The sequence below is a fragment of the Salmo trutta genome, chromosome 17, assembly GCF_901001165.1.
Source record: "Salmo trutta chromosome 17, fSalTru1.1, whole genome shotgun sequence".
Taxonomy (NCBI): domain Eukaryota; kingdom Metazoa; phylum Chordata; class Actinopteri; order Salmoniformes; family Salmonidae; genus Salmo; species Salmo trutta.
In genome coordinates, this window is record NC_042973.1 from 27079684 (window position 1) to 27099365 (window position 19682).

General features: G+C 47.8%; 1 protein-coding gene across 3 annotated transcripts in view; it reads right to left on the bottom strand.

Moving 5' to 3' along the window:
• Positions 1–19682, bottom strand: part of hydin (HYDIN axonemal central pair apparatus protein) — an 85349-nt gene that overhangs the window by 55688 nt on the left and 9979 nt on the right. For all 3 annotated transcript variants that reach the window (XM_029696349.1, XM_029696348.1, XM_029696351.1), the window contains exons 5-7: positions 14404–14538; positions 13363–13562; positions 13128–13252 (exon numbers count right to left, since the gene is read on the bottom strand). In XM_029696349.1, coding sequence (XP_029552209.1) covers positions 13128–13252; positions 13363–13562; positions 14404–14538 — 460 coding nt within the window. The remainder of the gene's footprint in view (positions 1–13127; positions 13253–13362; positions 13563–14403; positions 14539–19682) is intronic.

Consider the following 19682-nt stretch of genomic DNA (forward strand, 5'->3'; position numbering starts at 1 on the left):
GTGACATTAGCACAAGTCACATGGTTCCCACCGGAGCAGCCAACAGAATGAAAAAAAAAACACAATGCAAAATCATTGCATAAATCAGCATGTGGAATATGTAAATACCTCTAGCTTTTTGTTTGGCTAGTTTGGTTACATTCAAAGCAGAGCCATGGTGCTTTAGCAGAGATCCTGACCTGACCCTAATGAGTGAACCGAGCAAAAATTTAACCCAAAATGAAATAGGCTGGTATTCAAATTGCATCCTAAGTTTTAAACAGGCAGTAAGCACCAGGCAGCCATCAAACTTCATTAAGCAAAAACATGGTTCATGTTAAATTCAGAGTAATACACCACATTTAAACCCAATGTGATGCTGTGGATCATTACCAAATATGGTGTATTATTCTAACAATGTTTCCACAACAGTATAGTCGTACATTACATTATTCATATTTTCATCAAAACTTTTACAGAATGCTTAAATCAATTCAATCTGACCTCAGAAGACGGTCTAATATCCCAGTTGCTTTAACCGGCAGAATATCTATTTTTAAAATGAATATAATGCCAGATTAATTTCTGTAGTTCTATGCTTCCCTTGTCTCCCCTTTCTGGCTATAGGGATAAAATCCATAGTGCGGTTTCAAAATGCATATACACTGCTCAAAAAAATAAAGGGAACACTTAAACAACACAATGTAACTCCAAGTCAATCAGACTTCTGTGAAATCAGACTGTCCACTTAGGAAGCAACACTGATTGACAATAAATTTCACATGCTGTTGTGCAAATGGAATAGACAACAGGTGGGAATTATAGGCAATTAGCAAGACACCCCCAATAAAGGAGTGGTTCTGCAGGTGGTGACCATAGACCACTTCTCAGTTTCTATGCTTCCTGGCTGATGTTTTGGTCACTTTTGAATGCTGGCGGTGCTTTCACTCTAGTGGTAGCATGAGACGGAGTCTACAACCCACACAAGTGGCTCAGGTAGTGCAGCTCATCCAGGATGGCACATCAATGCGAGCTGTGGCAAGAAGGTTCGCTGTGTCTGTCAGCGTAGTGTCCAGAGCATGGAGGCGCTACCAGGAGACAGGCCAGTACATCAGGAGACGTGGAGGAGGCCGTAGGAGGGCAACAACCCAGAAGCAGGACCGCTACCTCCGCCTTTGTGCAAGGAGGAGCAGGAGGAGCATTGCCAGAGCCCTGCAAAATGACCTCCAGCAGGCCACAAATGTGCATGTGTCTGCTCAAACGGTCAGAAACAGACTCCATGAGGGTGGTATGAGGGCCCGATGTCCACAGGTGGGGGTTGTGCTTACAGCCCAACACGTGCAGGACGTTTGGCATTTGCCAGAGAACACCAAGATTGGCAAATTCGCAACTGGCGCCCTGTGCTCTTCACAGATGAAAGCAGGTTCACACTGAGCACATGTGACAGACGTGACAGTCTGGAGACGCCGTGGAGAACGTTCTGCTGCCTGCAACATCCTCCAGCATGACCGGTTTGGCGGTGGGTCAGTCATGGTGTGGGGTGGCATTTCTTTGGGGGGCCGCACAGCCCTCCATGTGCTCGCCAGAGGTAGCCTGACTGCCATTAGGTACCGAGATGAGATCCTCAGACGCCTTGTGAGACCATATGCTGGTGCGGTTGGCCCTGGGTTCCTCCTAATGCAAGACAATGCTAGACCTCATGTGGCTGGAGTGTGTCAGCAGTTCCTGCAAGAGGAAGGCATTGATGCTATGGACTGGCCCACCCGTTCCCCAGACCTGAATCCAATTGAGCACATCTGGGACATCATGTCTCGCTCCATCCACCAACGCCACGTTGCACCACAGACTGTCCAGGAGTTGGCGGATGCTTTAGTCCAGGTCTGGGAGGAGATCCCTCAGGAGACCATCCGCCACCTCATCAGGAGCATGCCCAGGCATTGTAGGGAGGTCATACAGGCACGTGGAGGCCACACACACTACTGAGCCTCATTTTGAGTTGTTTAAAGGACATTACATCAAAGTTGGATCAGCCTGTAGTGTGGTTTTCCACTTTAATTTTGAGTGTGACTCCAAATCCAGACCTCCATGGGTTGATAAATTGGATTTCCATTGATTATCTTTGTGTGATTTTGTTGTCAGCACATTCAACTATGTAAAGAAAAAAGTATTTAATAAGATTATTTCTTTCATTCAGATCTAGGATGTGTTGTTTAAGTGTTCCCTTTATTTTTTTGAGCAGTATATATGGCAAGGTAAGTGACTCTGGATGTAACGATCGTCGCCTGGTGACGAAGAAGCGGACCAAAACGCTGGGAGCGAACACATGTTTATTGAACACACTGGAATTAAACATGTACACAAAATCAAGAAAACTGTCGATACGTTACGTGCTCAAAACAAAGAGACAACAACCCACAAACATCGTGGGGGAAAAGGAACTTAAATGTGATTCCCAATCAGACTTCACAAGCGACAGCTGTCTGATTGGGAAATCACCCCCGAGCCCAACATAGAAATAAAACACAAAGAAAGGCTATAACCAAAACATAGAAAATAAACCATAGAAATGCCACACCCTGACCAAAATAGCAGAGTTCACCTGGTCAGGGGGTGACAGTACCCCCCCTCCAACGGTGCGTACTCCCGGCGCACCAACCTAAAGTCTATTGGGGGGGACCCGGGTGGGCGCCTCACCCTCGGTGGAGGCTCTGGCCCCGGGCGTGTTTCTCCCCCTGCCTCCACCCTAGCCCTACCCCTCTGGCCCGGACTGGACCACGGTGGAGCGGCATGCTCAGGCTCCGGAGCGGAGCCGCCGACCGGAACATGACTGGTCACCGGTGGACCGGACACAGGCCGTGCCGGACTGTGGACACGCGCCGTGGGCCTGGTGCGGGGAACAGGGACGGGCCGGACAGGACCGGGGACACGCACCACCAACCTGGTGCGGGGAGCAGGGACGGGCCGGACTGGACTGGGGACACGCACCACTGGATTGGTGCGGAGAGCAGGAATGGGCCGGACAAGACTGGGGACACGCACCACTAACCTGGTGCGGGGAGCCGGGACGGGCCGGACAGGACTGGGGACACGCACCACTAACCTGGTGCGGGGAGCAGGGACGGGCCGGACAGGACTGGGGACACGCACCACTAACCTGGTGCGGGGAGCAGGGACGGGCCAGACAGGACTGTGAACACGTACTGGTGACCTGAAGCGTGGAGCCGGTTTAGCCACTCGTCCTGGCTGGATGCCCATCCTAGCACGGCATGTGCTGGGCATGTCCACCGGACGCACCGGGCTGTGCGGGCGCACTGGCGACACAGCGCGCAACTCCGCTTCCCATGGCTTGGTGCGGGGAGCAGGGACGGGCCGGACAGGACTGGGGACACGCACCGTGGGCTTGGTGCGGGGAACAGGAACGGGCCAGACAGGACTGTGAACACGCACTGGTGACCTGAAGCGTGGAGCCGGTTTAGCCACTCGTCCTGGCTGGATGCCCATCCTAGCACGGCATGTGCTGGGCATGTCCACCGGACGCACCGGGCTGTGCGGGCGCACTGGCGACACAGCGCGCAACTCCGCATACCATGGCTCCTCCTCCAGATCTTCCCTCTGCAGGTCCTCAATCAAACGCCTCATCTCCTTCTCTTCCTCCGCCGTCATCCCCCACGAGAGCAGTGGTCTGGGCTCTTCCTCTGCCCTTCCGGACCACCCCATTAGCCCCCCCCAAAAAAATTCTTGGGGCTGTTTTCCGGGCCTCCTCGACCGCCGCCTGCGACTCCGTCTACCGGCTGGCTTTTCCTCCTCGACCTGGGAATCCGTCCGCCAGGGTCCTTTCCCCGACATGATCTCCTCCCAGGTCCAGAACTCCTTTCCCTCGCGAGCCCATCTCTCGCGCTCCTTTTCCTCCCGCTGCTTGGTCCTGGTTCGGTGGGTTGTTCTGTAACGGCTGTCTGTAAGAGGGAACCAAGGTGCAGCAGAGGATGTGCTCATCATTAGAATTTTAATTCAAATAAACAAGAGAACACTACAAAATGAACAAAACGACAGCAAACAGTCCTGTTAGGAAAATACTCAAACAGAAACAATTACCCACAAACCCAAAGGAAAAACATGCTCCTTATGTGTGACTCCCAATCAGCAGCAACGAGCTTCAGCTGTGCCTGATTGGGAGCCACACACACGGCCCAAAACAAAGAAATACAAAAACATAGAAAAAGGAACATAGAACGCCCACCCAATGTAACACCCTGGCCTAACCAAAATAAAGAACAAAAAACCCCTCTATGGCCAGGGCGTTACAGTACCCCCCCCAAAGGTGCGGACTCCGGCCGCAAAACCTGACTCTGAAGGGGAGGGTCCGGGTGGGCCTTCTTACGGCGGCTGCTCAGGTGCGGGACGTGGCCTCTGCTCCACCCTTGACGTCGCCCTCTTAGGTGGCGCACCTGGCCGCGCCGAAGGTCTGGTGGGCGACGCTGGCTGCGCCCGGCTGGCGGGCGGCGATGGTTGCGCCCGGCTGGCGGGCGACCCTTGTTGCGCCCGGCTGGCGGCCGGCGATGGTTGCGCCCGGCTGGCGGGCGACCCTGGCTGCGCCCGGCTGGCGGGCGGCGATGGTTGCGCCCGGCTGGCGGGCGACCCTGGCTGCTCCGACGGCACTGACCCAGGATTCACCAGGCTGGGGAGACATGACAAAGGCCTGGCCCTAGGCGTAGGCACAGGACTCACCGGGCTGGCGGGCGTCCCTGGCCACTCTGGCAGTTCAGGACAGTCTGGCCACTCTGGCAGTTCAGCGCAGTCTGGCCACTCCAGCAGTTCAGCGCAGTCTGGCCACTCCGGCAGTTCAGTGCAGTCTGGCCACTCCGGCAGTTCAGCGCAGTCTGGCCACTCCGGCAGTTCAGCGCAGTCTGGCCACTCCGGCAGTTCAGCGCAGTCTGACCTCTCTGGCGACTGTTGACTGGCGGGAAGCTCTGACGACTGTTGACTGGCGGGAAGCTCTGGCGACTGTTGACTGGCGGGAAGCTCTGGCGACTGTTGACTGGCGGGAAGCTCTGGCGACTGTTGACTGGCGGGAAGCTCTGGCGACTGTTGACTGGCGGGCAGCTCTGACTGCTCTGGACAGGTGAGACCCACTGGAGGCCTAGTCCTGGGAGGTGGCACAGGACGGACCAGGATGGGGAGACCCACTGGAGGCCTAGTCCTGGGAGGTGGCACAGGATGGACCAGGATGGGGAGACCCACTGGAGGCCTGGTCCGAGGAGGAGGCACAGGATAAACCGGGCTGTGGGGGAGCACTGGAGTTCTGGTACGGACACTCTTTACCCACACTCCAGGCTGAATGCCCACTTTGGCCCGGCACAGGCGGAGAGCAGGCATTGGGCGAACTGGACCCTCCCAGCGCTCTGGAGACACAGTGCGCAACGCCGGCGCAGGATAACCTGGACCGAGGAGGCGCACTGGAGACCAGACTCGCTGAGCTGGCACCATCCGCCCTGGCTCGATGCCTGCACTCGCATGGCACTTGCGGGGGGCTGGTATGTAGCGCACCGGGCTTTGAACGCGCACTGGGGACACCGTGCGCTCCACAGCATAACACGGTGTCTTACCAGTACCACGCTGCTTCCGGTAAGCACGGGGAGTTGGCTTAGGTCTACCACCTGACTCTGCCAATCTCCCCGTGTGCCCCCCCCCAAAAAAATTGTGGGGCTGCCTCCCGTGTCCGTTGAGCTCCCTTGCCTCGTACCAGCGCCTCTCAGCTCTCGCCGCCTCGATCTCCCACTGCGGGCGGCGATACTCCCCAGCTTGAGCCCATGGTTCACCTTCGTCCAGTAATTCCTCCCATCTCCAGGAATCCTGAACGATCCTCTCCATCTTCTCCAAAGTCCATGAGTCCTTCTCCTGGTGCCTCTTCTTCCTCTGCTGCTTGGTCCGTTTTTGGTGGGTAATTCTGTAACGATCGTCGCCTGGTGACGAAGAAGCGGACCAAAACGCAGCTGGGAGCGAACACATGTTTATTGAACACACTGGAATTAAACATGTACACAAAATCAAGAAAACTGTCGATACGTTACGTGCTCAAAACAAAGAGACAACAACCCACAAACATCGTGGGGGAAAAGGAACTTAAATGTGATTCCCAATCAGACTTCACAAGCGACAGCTGTCTGATTGGGAAATCACCCCCGAGCCCAACATAGAAATAAAACACAAAGAAAGGCTATAACCAAAACATAGAAAATAAACCATAGAAATGCCACACCCTGACCAAAATAGCAGAGTTCACCTGGTCAGGGCGTGACACTGGATAAAATTAACAAACTTACAATGAGGGAGAGCCGTAGAGGGACTATCCGTACCAAACTTTAAGTTGTATTTCCAGGAACTAGCATTTTGTCCCATCCTAATTTGCTTTAGACATGATTCTTCCACTCTCTGGCTGAGTATAGAGAGAAAAACGGTATATCTTATTCCCCTGGAAGAGGTGGTCTACACTGATACAATATATCCCTTAAACAATGTAAACTACGCTTTGGTCCTATTATTGCACACACAATTTTTATGTAGCGCAAAATTGAAAAACAATGTAACTGAAAATCAAAATGGCATGCCTTGCGTTCTGGAGGGCAGCCATTTCCATCCCCCCAATGGTCCAAATTTGGAATCCTTACCCTTGCCGATATCATGGACAGTAATGGTTTGAGAACATTCTGAGATTTGAAAGACACATACACATTAACAGGAAACTTCTTTTTGCTATATTTACAACTTAGGTCAGCTATGCTGGCATATGGATTCCCTTGGGAAACACAACTACCAAACCATCCAATGTTGGGATTTATAAATAAATGATCTGGACTCCCAAAAGGACTGATCTCTATTGTATATAAACAACTTTTGGAAAGCTCATATTCTGAGCTAGCCATTAAAAAAGTATGGGCCACAGAGCTAAGTGAATCTGAACAACCCTTTAACTGGAACAAAATATGGAAAAATATAACCTTGGCATCCCGTAATCCGAAGCATCAACTTTGTTTTGTTCACAGACTGTAAAACCAAGGAAAGGTTTAGGATGAAATTGTCCCAAACTCCCAACTGTTCACTCTGTCTCCTAAATCAGATGGGCACATTCCTTCATATGATGTGGAAGTGCCCTGCAGTTAAATGCTTCCGGGACAAAGATACAAAATTCATTACGAAGTTCGAATGTAAATATTCAATGCGTTGCATCTACTATGTTAATTAACGATGATAGCTTCTTAAATCTCTCAATCAATCAGAAATGATTACTGCTGGCAGGCAGAACTGCTGCAAAAAAATATGTTGGCCCTTAGAGGGCAATCGCCCCACTCTCTCCCAATTTGCCAGTAGATACAGTTACTATTAGAAGTTAAAAGGTTTGAATTATAGACAGCAAGAATGAATGCTAGTCAAGGAACAATTGAGGCCAGGACAAATATGCTTGACTCCTTAAAGAATAATCTCAGCTAAAGCCCAACACATACAAATAAACAATCCATGAAGCCCAGCACATACACACAAATAACATTTTTCATTTTTTTTAAACTTTCTTTTCTCTCAGGCCCACACTGTCACAGTGTGGAACCGAGGGGGTCTGCCTGTGACCCGGAACCGAAGGAGTCTAGCAGCAACCCGGAACTGAGTAAGTCTATTAATGATCCAGAACTAAATATAAGTAACTGTGTTTCAAATGAGTCTGCCGACAGTGTGGAATGGAAGAGGTCTGCCTACGATCCGGAACGAGGGGAGTCTGCCTACGGCCCGAAACGGATTAAGTCTGTCTGCATTCTGGAGGACAGTAGGCCGGAGCCTGAACCACCACCTGTATAGGTGGGTTGGGGAGGGGGGGGTGTAGCACAAGTGCTGTCGGTGACGGCAGCCACCCTCCCTTTTCTCCCTTTAGTTTAGGGGGATTTTTTTGTTGTTGTTGTTTTGGGTTTTATTTATTTATGAGGTGCATCCGGGGTCTGCACCTTTAGGGGGGGGGGGGGGGTACTGTCACGTCCTGACCAGTATAAGGGTTATTTGTTATTGTAGTTTGGTCAGGACGTGGCAGAGGGTATTTGTTTTATGTGGTTCGGGGTGGTGTTTTTTGTAGAAGTGTATTTGATTTAGGTATTCCGGGGTTTTTGGGCACTGTTCCTTGTTAATGTATTTCTATGTTTAGTCTAGTTAGTTGTATTTCTATGTTTAGGTTAATGGGGGTTGGACTCTCAATTGGAGGCAGGTGCTTTCTCGTTGCCTCTGATTGAGAGTCCTATATATGGGTATGTGTTTGGTTTAGTGTTTGTGGGAGATTGTCTCTTGTTTTGCGTGTGTGAGCCTTACAAGACTGTTTGGTTGTTCGTGCGTTTTTCCGTGTTTATTATTTTGGTGTTCACTTTATTTTATAAATAAATATCAAGATGAGCATCCACATCCCTGCTGCGTTTTGGTCCTCCTTTCCCGACGACAACCGTGACACCGTCTGGCCACTCTACCATAAAGGCCTGATTGGTGGAGTGCTGCTGAGATGGTTGTCCTTCTGGAAGGTTCTCCCATCTCCACAGAGGAACTCTGGAGCTCTGTCAGAGTGACCATTGTGTTCTTGGTCACCACCCTGCAGTCTCTTTGGCAAATGACAGGAGTGGCAAGGAATGTAATGTTAGCTAAAAAGACTGGTACCCAGGCTAGCCTGGTACAACAGTAGGCCTAAATCCAATGCTGGAAAACAGTCGGTCTCTATCAAATAAGTATGCATACTGTACTCTACCTCTTCAAAAGATTAGTCAAAGAAAGATACATGCACTTAAACCATTATATAGGCCTCCTGTAACCATATATCCTTTATTAGGGATGTGGATTAGGCTATACAGTACTGTACAATAATCACATTATAACAAAATAAATTCAAAGACCTTACTATAAAGGATTGGCTTGACAGTATGTCTCTTAAATGGGTGTTGCAAATAAAGTCAAAGTAAATAAGTCTTCATCAAAGTAAGATGAAGTACAAAATCCAGGGAAATAAGCTTTTACTTTAAGACATGAATATCAATGTCACAACCTCATAAATCTATCCACTTTTTCTTTTATCCACTCTTGTGGAACACCCAAGTAGACCTATTACAGTGGTGTGACTGTGATATCTCGGTGAACGGCACTCTTTTGGGACCAAAGGACAACGCATGGTGGGTGAGCATGCTCGCTAAGGTAGTTGCTGCCCAGTTAAAGAACCTAATGTTGTCTCAGGAGGAACCGTAGATGATTAGTAGCATCACCAAAGCAAATATACACTTAAAACCAGGACATATTAATGACGACAAGCCTGTCATGTGCAATAAGGCTGTAAGATGTGTCCTACAAAAAAGAAAGAATAGAAAATAGGGGAAAATGGAGGGACCATAATTATCGCTGAGATCCCGATGCTATGACAACGGTTGATGGGCAAGAAAAATGTGCCTCTCTCTCCCACTGGTCGAGCCAATATCATGCTTCCATCATCTAATTTCCTCAAGAGATTAATTCTGCACGGCCATCAGTTTCCAGGCTACGCAGAGGACATTTTAACCTCAGCCGATAGTAATGTTGAAAGTTCTCCCTTTGATTGCCCATGCTGCATTTGACAGGAGACTTGAGTCCTCAGTGAACAGCTCTTGAAAAAATTCTGAAGATTCTGCTGGAGTGCTGCTGATGAGGAGAGGGTGAGCAGAGCTAAGGGGTTAGTTAGGTTTATGGTTAGGGATACAATTAGGATTAGGGTTAGAATTATGGTTAGTGGTTAGGTTTAGGGTAAGGCATTAAGGATACTTGTCACGTCCTGATCAGTAAAAGGGGTTATTTGTTATTGTAGTTTGGTCAGGGCGTGGCAGGGGGTGTTTGTTTTGTGTGGTTCGGGTTTTTTGGTTTATGTTCTACATTTTCTATTTCTATGTGTTTATCTAGTTTTTCTATTTCTATGTTGGGATTTTGGTAGGACCTCCAATTAGAGGGAGCTGGTTGTCGTTGTCTCTAATTGGAGGCCATATTTAGTTGGGGTTTGTTTCACTTGTGTTTTGTGGGTGGTTGTTTCCTGTATAGTCTGTGCATCTTACGGGACTGTTTTTGTCGTTTGTTTTGTTTAAGTGTTTTTTCCTTCAATAAAAAAGAAGATGATAAATATACCCGCTGCATTTTGGTCCACTCCTTACAACGACCGTGACAATACTAAAATAGACGTGTGTGTGTGCGCCTGCGATTTCCTAAAAGACTGCAGATAGTCAAGGCAGAGGCAGAGTCTAGGGTAAACTCACCAAGGAACTATTTGCTCCTAAATACGAGAGCAGCTAAAAGACTATTACTAATTCATTAATTTCAGTAGCAAAGGAAGCCTGTCTTAAACCCACTGATAGCATTTCTCACCAGAATTGACTTTGAGGGTTTTTTCTTTGTGAACATTGTTCCCCAATAGGCAGCCAAATTGGCCCACGGGTGATTTTATTTGGCCCCTCAAGTAAAAAAATGTAATAAAACTGTATTTTAGTTTAATTTAGGAAATCTGTTCCCAAGTATTCCCATGCATAAATAGAGAGGCATATGTGATCGTATCCCAGTGTAATCAAGGTTTGAAATTATTCTGTTTTTGACAAATACTATATCTGTTTGCAGTCAATTTGCAGTGTATAAAATATATATAACTATGTTCCGCCCTCGCTCCCTCCCATCCACTCAAGGAAAAACCGGCCCACGGCTGAATGTAATTGGGGACCCCTGATCTAGCACATCAAGAACGAGCGAGAGTACGTACCACTTCTTGTCTCCTGTCAAGTAGAAGCCGAGTATCCAGGCAGGAGCAATGAAAGAAACCTGACATCTGTTTGCATTATTGTGTTAATTTTAGGAAATTACATAGCAGTGACTGGGGAGCTGGATTCATATATAGCTATATAGTTGTCATATTGAATCTCAGTATTAGCAGTCACACCCTTGAGCAAAGGAGCCTAATTTGTCACGCTTCGGCTACTATCCAATAAAATATACAATATGTAAATGTGTCCTAGATGAAGGCTGCTAAAGGGCATATTAATAAATCAATAGATGGATTGATTAGAATAGATGGACACTGTATGTACAGTAGAATCACTGCTTAACCACCCCTGCAAAAATTGGACCATGTTTGAAATGACATGTTCATGGGTCAAAAATGTACAGTACTACTTGACAAGATACTCATGATTTGCTGCGTTCACTGGTTCCAGAGGGTAGCCTCCAGAGCAGCTTCATCTGAAGCATACATGAGAAGGAGACGGGGAAAGGTGCTGAATTAAAAATGATACAACCCTGATGGGCCTGCAGTGGTCTTTTTAGAGTAGAGCACATTATAAAATGTTAATACTGCTGCCCTTCACTAGACCTGAGTGTGTATGCAGTGAGACAGCAGACCACCAAGCACCACCTGAGCCAAACACACACACACATGCGTTTACACGCGCACAAACACGAATGCACGCAGGGATGCACTCGCACGCACGCACACACACGCACAAGCACACACATAAACATGCACACACACACACTCAAGTACTCCTCTGGCTCTTAATTGGTTTACTGTATCTCACACAGATATAGTTCTCCATCACATTGCAAATTCACCTTTTATCAACTTTCAATTCTACCAAAGGCTTGTCAAAATAATTAAGTGATAAAGGGGGACTACTCTAAATCCTCCATCAAATCTGGATTTCACCACAGCATAAAAACACTTTTATCAATCTTTAACACTGCAATCACCTTGGAATCCTATAAGGTCCCTTTGCCAGCACTACCCATCATCACAATCACAAACGTGGGACAGTTTAAGATCTTGAATTGAGCCAAAAATAATTCAACATCCGCTTACATTCCAGCTGGAAAAGACAACATATTGGGGTTTCCAATGGAGTTCTATCAATATCTCAAACCATTAGCTGGTATAATCAAACAAAACAAGACAGACGTGTCTCCAGGGGCTGTCCAGGGGCTGTCCATTCTAACTGGGCTGACCACACTATAGCAATAGGCAACAGATAATACCAGCACACTCAGCCATCCACACTCATACATCTGTTAATAGGATATATGCTAATTAGGGTGTTTTCCCTATACGCTAGGTGCAACCTGTGTGAAAGAGCAGAGATTAAAGACTGTGAATAAATGCCCCTGAAATGATTAACACTGTTTTACCATTCCTGCTGCAGGGTCATTACGATGGGGATATTTTATTATTGTGTTCACAGTGAATGTATGGTAAACAGATTCATCCTTTTAGTTCCACTCCATTTGATGTAGTTGAATATCTTATGCAAAAAATGTATATAATGTGAGTGTGTATGCATCTGTTTCTATGAAGTACCTTACTGGTGTAGAGCAAGTACTTGTGTGCTAGCGTAATGCAAAGTGAGTGGGTCTATCGGTGGGGACTCTGGGGAGACGTGTACATTGAGTGTACAAAACATTAAGAACACCTGCTCTTTCCATGACATAGACTGACTAGGTGAATCCAGGTGAAAGCTACGATCCCTTATTTATGTCACTTGTTAAATCCACTTCAATCGGTGTAAATGAAGGGGACGAGACAGGTTAAAGAAGGATTTTGAAGCCTTGAGACAATTGAGACATTGATTGTGTATGTGTCCCATTCAGAGGGTGAATGGGCAAGACAAAAGATTTGTGCCTTTGAACAGGGTATGGTAGTAGGTGCCAGGCGCAGCTACACCGCACAATGCTGATGGGTTTTTCATGCTCAACAGAATCCCGTGTTTATCAAGAAATGTCCACCACCCAAAAGACATCCAGCCATCTTGACACAACTGTGGGAAGCATTGGAGTCAATATGGGCCAGCATCCCTGTGGAATGCTTTCGCCACCTTGTAGAGTCCATTTCCCAACTAATTCAGGCTGTTCTGAGGGCAAAAGGGGAGGGTGCAACTCAATATTAGGAAGGTGTTCCTAATGTTTTGTACACTGAGGGTATATTGTATATGGTTTGTACTTTGTGGGGGGAATTTTGGATGTAGATTTAGAGTATAAATGCATGTGTAACATCTGTATAATGGTGACTATAAAGCTCCAAGTATACTGAATCTTGTCTAGCCAGACCTGTGCAGTGTAGCTGCTTTATAGTAATGGTCTTGCACCTGTATGGTAGTGAAGCAACAGATCCTGGCTGTGGTCTCCTGCAGTCTTGGGTAGAAAGTCAACTGTCACCTGCATGCTCTCTCCAACACCAATAGTTCCAAGAGGGGGCTCCACTGAAAAAGGGCTTGACAGAACAAAGGCATGGACAGGTAGAAATGGTTGGTTTAGCATGGAGTACTTGGGCTAGAACAGACTAGAGGCTAGAACAGACTCCTATCATAGATCATCTCTCACCTGTGTGTGCTTAGCTGAAACTTGGCCTCACAGTTGCCAATGTTGCGCACCAGCAGGGTCTTCTGTGAGGAGCACTTCACAGGGCACAGAGAGAAGTGCAGGTGGTCAGGGAAGTCTAGGATGGCCCGTGCCCCAATCGCCCAGATAGGAACCTCAAACCTCTCCCTCTCTGTCACACAGATGAGCCTGTGGATGTAGTCCTGGGAGACGGGGGAGGAGAGGTTACTTTATGAAGTTCACAAGGACAGGACAGCGTTAGACTTCAGATTCAACTTTGATCAGTTTCTTATTGGATTCTGTCTCATGTGGTGCATGAAGGACATGTCCTGATCAACAATGTCTTGGAACTATAACACATGAATAACCAAAGGTTCACTGCTGCTCCAAATGTTCACATCTTGTCAAGTACGTTGTTTTTTCGTGGGTCTGTCATCCAAACAGTCCTATCTCTCCCTATTGTCTCCATACAGATGAGTTGGCTCCAGGCCTGATTATGTTGCCAAGGGCCCTGAATCTCTCTAACAACTGCACTCTGTATTAATGTGCAAGCAGAGCAAAGCAGATTACCAGGCCATATTAGAGCCTGGAGAATGGCAGCTAATGGAGTGAGAGTAGGCGGTGGTGGAAACATTCCCTGTCATGCCCATGCTCATCAAAGCACATTCTCTGATAGAATTACAGTGCAGAGGCGCATTAACAAGGAATATGAGCTTTGACATTGATGTTTCACCGTGTTGTCATTACTGAAGAGGAAAACCTGAAGCATTGAAATCTTTCCTTCAGACCAAGGGTAATGAATGAGACTGGTTTCATAACTAGGCCTACATTTCTTTCAGTAATGTTCAGAACATAAGAAAGCTGTTTTCTTTTGAAATCAGAAAGAGGACATTTCATAAACAGATTGAATAAAGTTGGAAATACTTGTTTGCTTTGATCCATAGAATTAAAAGAAAACGTAATAGTTTATTGCACTTTACAGTGTTCCAACTGTTTGTTAAGTGTGTTGCCATATCATTTTTATTTTATTTGTGTTGACAGTACCTTGTTCTCCTGAGGTGTAAAGAGGACACTGAATGTGGACGCCATCCCTGGGGCCACTTTGCTACATACATCCACTGGACTGACCACTTTAAAATACAGAGAGTCTCCCTCCACCACCTTCACCAGCCGTGGGATCTAAAGACCAGAAAGACACACACACAAACACACACACATATGCACATGCATGCATGCACATACACGCGCACACACAAAGAAATAGAGAGAGAAACAAAGAGAGAGAGACAAAGAGAGAGAAAGAAAAAGAAAGAGAAAGAGAGAGGGGGACATAATGACTAACTCTCCACTTTGAATTTGCAACATCCCTACTCCCTACTCTCCTAAGCCCCAAAAGAAGCTCAAAGACAAGAAACATATTTAAGAAAAATAACTGCAAAAAGAACATAAGAAATGATATTCCTTTCCTCTGTTTTTAAAAAATATATATTTCAACGCAGCTGGTGGCAGTTTGGCAGACCATACTAAGGTACAGAACTGTGTTCATTTTGGCAGCAATTTTAGATTTAGTTTTAGTCTCAGTCACATTTTAGTCATTTCATCCTTCTTAGTTTTAGTTATTATCAGTCGACTTAAACTCAGGACGATTTTAGTGTAGTTTTAGTCACAGTCATTTTTGTCAAATATTCGTCAGTGCATTTTTTTCCCATTAAATAATTTACTTGTAACTTCCATCATGTGCACATTAAGATAGCCTTGTCCAACAAGGCCTACTATCCCCTCATATAGCTGGCACATTGCTATTTTGGCAGATTGTAACCAATGCCAGCCATGACTTAGCATAGGCTACAAAGTCTTGGCAACAGGTTAAACAATTTAAGCATACAGCTCTTTTCTCCCAATCATAAGCTTGGGATGGGGGTAAATAACAGTGACTCGCATTTGCCGACCGCAAGTGCGGCAACACAGATGAATAACAGCACACATGGGAAAATGGAGCATGTGATGTGATCAAAGCGAAAATAGCCAACATGAAAGTAAGAGAGTAAACATTATAGTTTTTAGTTGAGGTTAGTTACAATTAAAGTGTCCTGGTTCGCTGGCTGTGCATCAGTTCAAAATATTTACGAGTGACTGAAGTGACTGCCCAGGAGCTGTGTGACTGAAAAGCCCTTAATTCTGCCAATGAGAGGATTGCATTGAATATTCTGCAAAGACATGAATGCTTATGATTGGACAAAAAATATTAATGTCTAATTGAATGGCCATTAGTCTCATGTGGAAGTCTCGTCTCGTCACATTTTCGTCAACTAAAATGAAAACGAATTTGTTATTGTGTTTTTCATGCATCTCGTTATTGTGTTTTTCATGCATCTCGTCTCGCTATCGTCATTAGTTTTCGTGAGGAAAAATAGGTTGTTGACAAATATTTTTCATCATAGTTATTGTTGACGAAATTAACACTGGAACAAAACAGTATGTCACCAAATGCATCAACGTAAAAGTTCACTTGTTTAACTTCTGTTTGATATAAAAATCAGCCAAATGCTATACATCCTAAAAAATAGTTTGGGGTTTGGACAGGCATGCAACATAGTATATTTAGAAATTCAGGATTTAAATGACCAATAAATAAAAGGAATTGTGGCTTTGACTCTACTGCCAATAACTGTTTCTAGGCCTATCTATTTGCCATCAACATGGGACTGCAGTGAGTGGTGAGACATTTGACGACGAAGCTAAATCTTTCATATATTTTCTCCTTGCATTTTAAATCCAACTACTGTATGCATTACAGCTTCAATGTGGTCATGAATAAATTGAACAAAGAGGTTGTTTTTCCAGGGAATTAATATACATATTTATTACAGTATGTGTCTCTCTACCACACTATCTCACTACTACCCCCACCCTACCCCATCTCCCTGAAAGGTAAATGGTTGGGAGAAAATATGTAGGTTGTAGAATACCAAATCAGTTGACACTATATAATCCTTTCATCACAATGCTTTTTGTTCAAACTATAAAAAATGGCCTAATTAAAAAACACATAATGTAGTTACTAATGAGTTTCACTGTTCTGAAAGGATGAAACTGGTAGAAAAAGTTGGAATTTGAAAGGATGAGTGTAGGGGAAAGAGAGGTATGTTATTGTGAGAGGAATATTGCGAATGCACTGTAGCCTATAAGAAAAGGGGTAATAATTGTCACGACTCCCGCCGAAGTCGATCCCTCTCCTTGTTCGGGCGGCGTTCGGCGGTCGACGTCACCGGTCTTCTAGCCATCGCCGCTCCACCTTTCATTTTCCATTTGTTTTGTTTTGTTTTCTCGCACACCTGGTTTACATCCCCTCATTACTCTACGTGTATATTATCCTCTGTTCCCCCCATGTCTGTGTGTGGTATGTTCGTTCGTTACGTGTGTGACGCTACAGGCTGGTTTTGCGCCGGATATTGTTGTAACCCGTGGTTTTGTTATTCGTACCTATCTGTGTAATTTGTGCGCTGTCGCTTTTTTCCTTGGGCCGGAGTGTTGTGGCGCTGTTGCGTCCGGCTGTTTTCCTCTGCCTGAATAAAATGTGCCTGTTCACTCATCTCTGCTCTCCTGCACCTGACTTCCTTTGACCAGTTGTGCATACTCTGACAGAATACCACACCATCTTATGGAGTCAGCAGGAGCAGGTACCCCTGTTGTAGGAGTCAAGGAGCGCGTCCGAGAGCACGCGGCGATGCTCCACCATCTCGGCGCCGTTATGGACCGCGTCGTTCAGACTATGGACCGCTGGGAGAGACAGGGAGTCCCTCCAGCGCCTCCACCAGCACAACAGGGGTCACCACTACTCGCCCCTCCTGCACCCGGTCTCAGTGAGATTCGTCTCGCCCTTCCCGGGGAATATGATGGGACGGCGTCACGCTGCCAGGGTTTCCTGCTGCAGCTGGACCTGGCGACCGTCTACCCGGCTCCTTCGGGACGTGAGAGGGTGTCCGCCCTCGTCTCGTGCCTCTCGGGGAAAGCCCTGGAGTGGGCTAACGCCGTGTGGGTAGAAGGAGCTGCGGCGCTGGACTACTTTGAGGAGTTCACCCGCCGCTTCCGGGCAGTCTTCGACAGCCCGCCCAAGGGTAGAGTGGCGGGTGAACGTCTCTTCCACCTGAGGCAGGGGACGAGGAGCGCCCAGGAGCTCGCCCTGGACTTTCGGACCCTGGCCGCCGGAGCGGGATGGAACGACAGGGCCCTTATTGACCACTATCACTGCAGCCTGCGCGAGGATGTCCGTCAGGAGTTGGCCTGCAGGGATACCACCCTCACCTTTGACTAGCTGGTGGACCTGTCCATTCGGCTGGATAACCTGCTGGCCACCCACGGACGTTCAGAAAGGGCTCTGTCTGTTCCCTCTCCCAGCACCACCGCTCCGGTGCTTATGGCGCTGCGCTCAGGGAGGCCGGAGGAGGGGCCTTCACGTGCACCATCTGTGGCCGCAGAGGTCACACTGCCGGTCGGTGTCGGGTTGGTTCCTCTGGGGGTCGAGGCAGCAGGCAGGGCACTCTGGCGTCACCCCAGGTGAGCCTGCACCATTCTCATCCAGAGCCTTCTGTTGCACACCTGAGTTTTCCCCACATTCCCAGAATAAGGCGCTCGTCGATACAGGTGCGGCTGGGAATTTTATCGACAGAGCATTCACCCATAGTTTAGGGATCCCTATTGTTCCTGTAGTTAGGCCCTTCCCAGTTCACGCTCTGGACAGTCGACCATTAGGGTCCGGGTTGATTAGGGAGGCCAACACTTCTCTGGGCATGGTGATGCAGGGGGGTCACGAGGAGAGAATCAGTCTCTTCCTCATTGACTCTCCTGCGTTTCCCGTGGTGCTAGGCCTTCCATTTTACATTTACATATTTAGCAGACGCTCTTATCCAGAGCGACTTACAGTAGTGAATGCATACATTTCATACAATTTCATACATTTTTTTTCTGTGCTGGCCCCCCGTGGGAATCAAACCCACAACCCTGGCGTTGCACACACCAGGCTCTACCAACTGAGCTACAGGGAAGGCTTACCCCTGGTTAGCTTGTCATGACCCCACTATTTCATGGCAACAGAGGGCTCTCACAGGGTGGTCGCGAGAGTGCTCGGGGAGGTGTTTAGGGGTTTCCGTTGGTGCTACTATGGTAGAAAGTCCAGACCAGGTCTCCACTGTGCGCATTACCCCCGAATATTCCGATTTGGCTCTCTCCTTCTCTAAGAAGAGGGCGACTCAATTACCCCCCCATCGTCGGGGGATTGTGCGATAAACCTCCAGGTAGACGGCGCACTTCCCAGGAGTCACGTGTATCCCCTGTCACAGGCAGAGACGGCGGCTATGGAAACATATGTCTCCGAATCCCTGCGTCAAGGGTACATTCGGTCCTCCACTTCACCCACCTCCTCGAGTTTCTTTTTTGTGAAGAATGAGGGAGGTCTGTGCCCGTGTATTGACTATCGAGCCCTAAACCAGATCACTGTGAAGTACAGTTACCCGCTACCTCTCATAGCCACAGCGATTGAGTCAATGCACGGGGTGCGCTTCTTCACCAAACTAGATCTCAGGAGCGCTTACAACCTGGTGCGTATCCGGGAGGGAGACGAGTGGAAGACGGCATTCAGTACTACCTCAGGGCATTATGAGTACCCCGTCATGCCTGACGGATGGATGAATGCTCCATCAGTCTTCCAAGCCTTTGTAGACGAGATTTTCAGGGACCTGCACGGGCAGGGCATAGCGGTGTATATTGATGACGTTCTGATATACTCCGCTGCACGCGCCAAGCATGTGTCCCTGGTGCACAGGGTGCTTGGTTGACTGTTGGAGCATGACCTGTACGTCAAGGCTGAGAAATGCCTGTTCTTCCAGCAGTCCGTCTCCTTCCTAGGGTACCGCATTTCCACCTCAGGGGTGGAGATGGAGAGTGACTGCATTTCAGCCGTGCGTAATTGGCCGACTCCCACAACGGTAAAGGAGGTGCAGCGGTTTCTAGGGTTTGCCAATTACTACCGGAGGTTTATCCGGGGTTTTGGTCAGGTAGCGGTTCCCATTACCTCACTGTTGAAGGGGGGCCCGGTACGTTTGCAGTAGTCGGCTGAGGCGGACAGGGCTTTTGGTCACCTAAGGGCTCTGTTTACCTTGGCTCCCGTGCTGGCCCATCCGGATCCCTCTTTGGCGTTCACAGTGGAGGTGGACGCGTCCGAGGCTGGGATAGGAGCCGTGCTCTCTCAGTGCTCGGGCACGACACCGAAGCACCGCCCCTGTGCCTTCTTCTCGAGGAAGCTCAGCCCGGCGGAGCGAAACTAT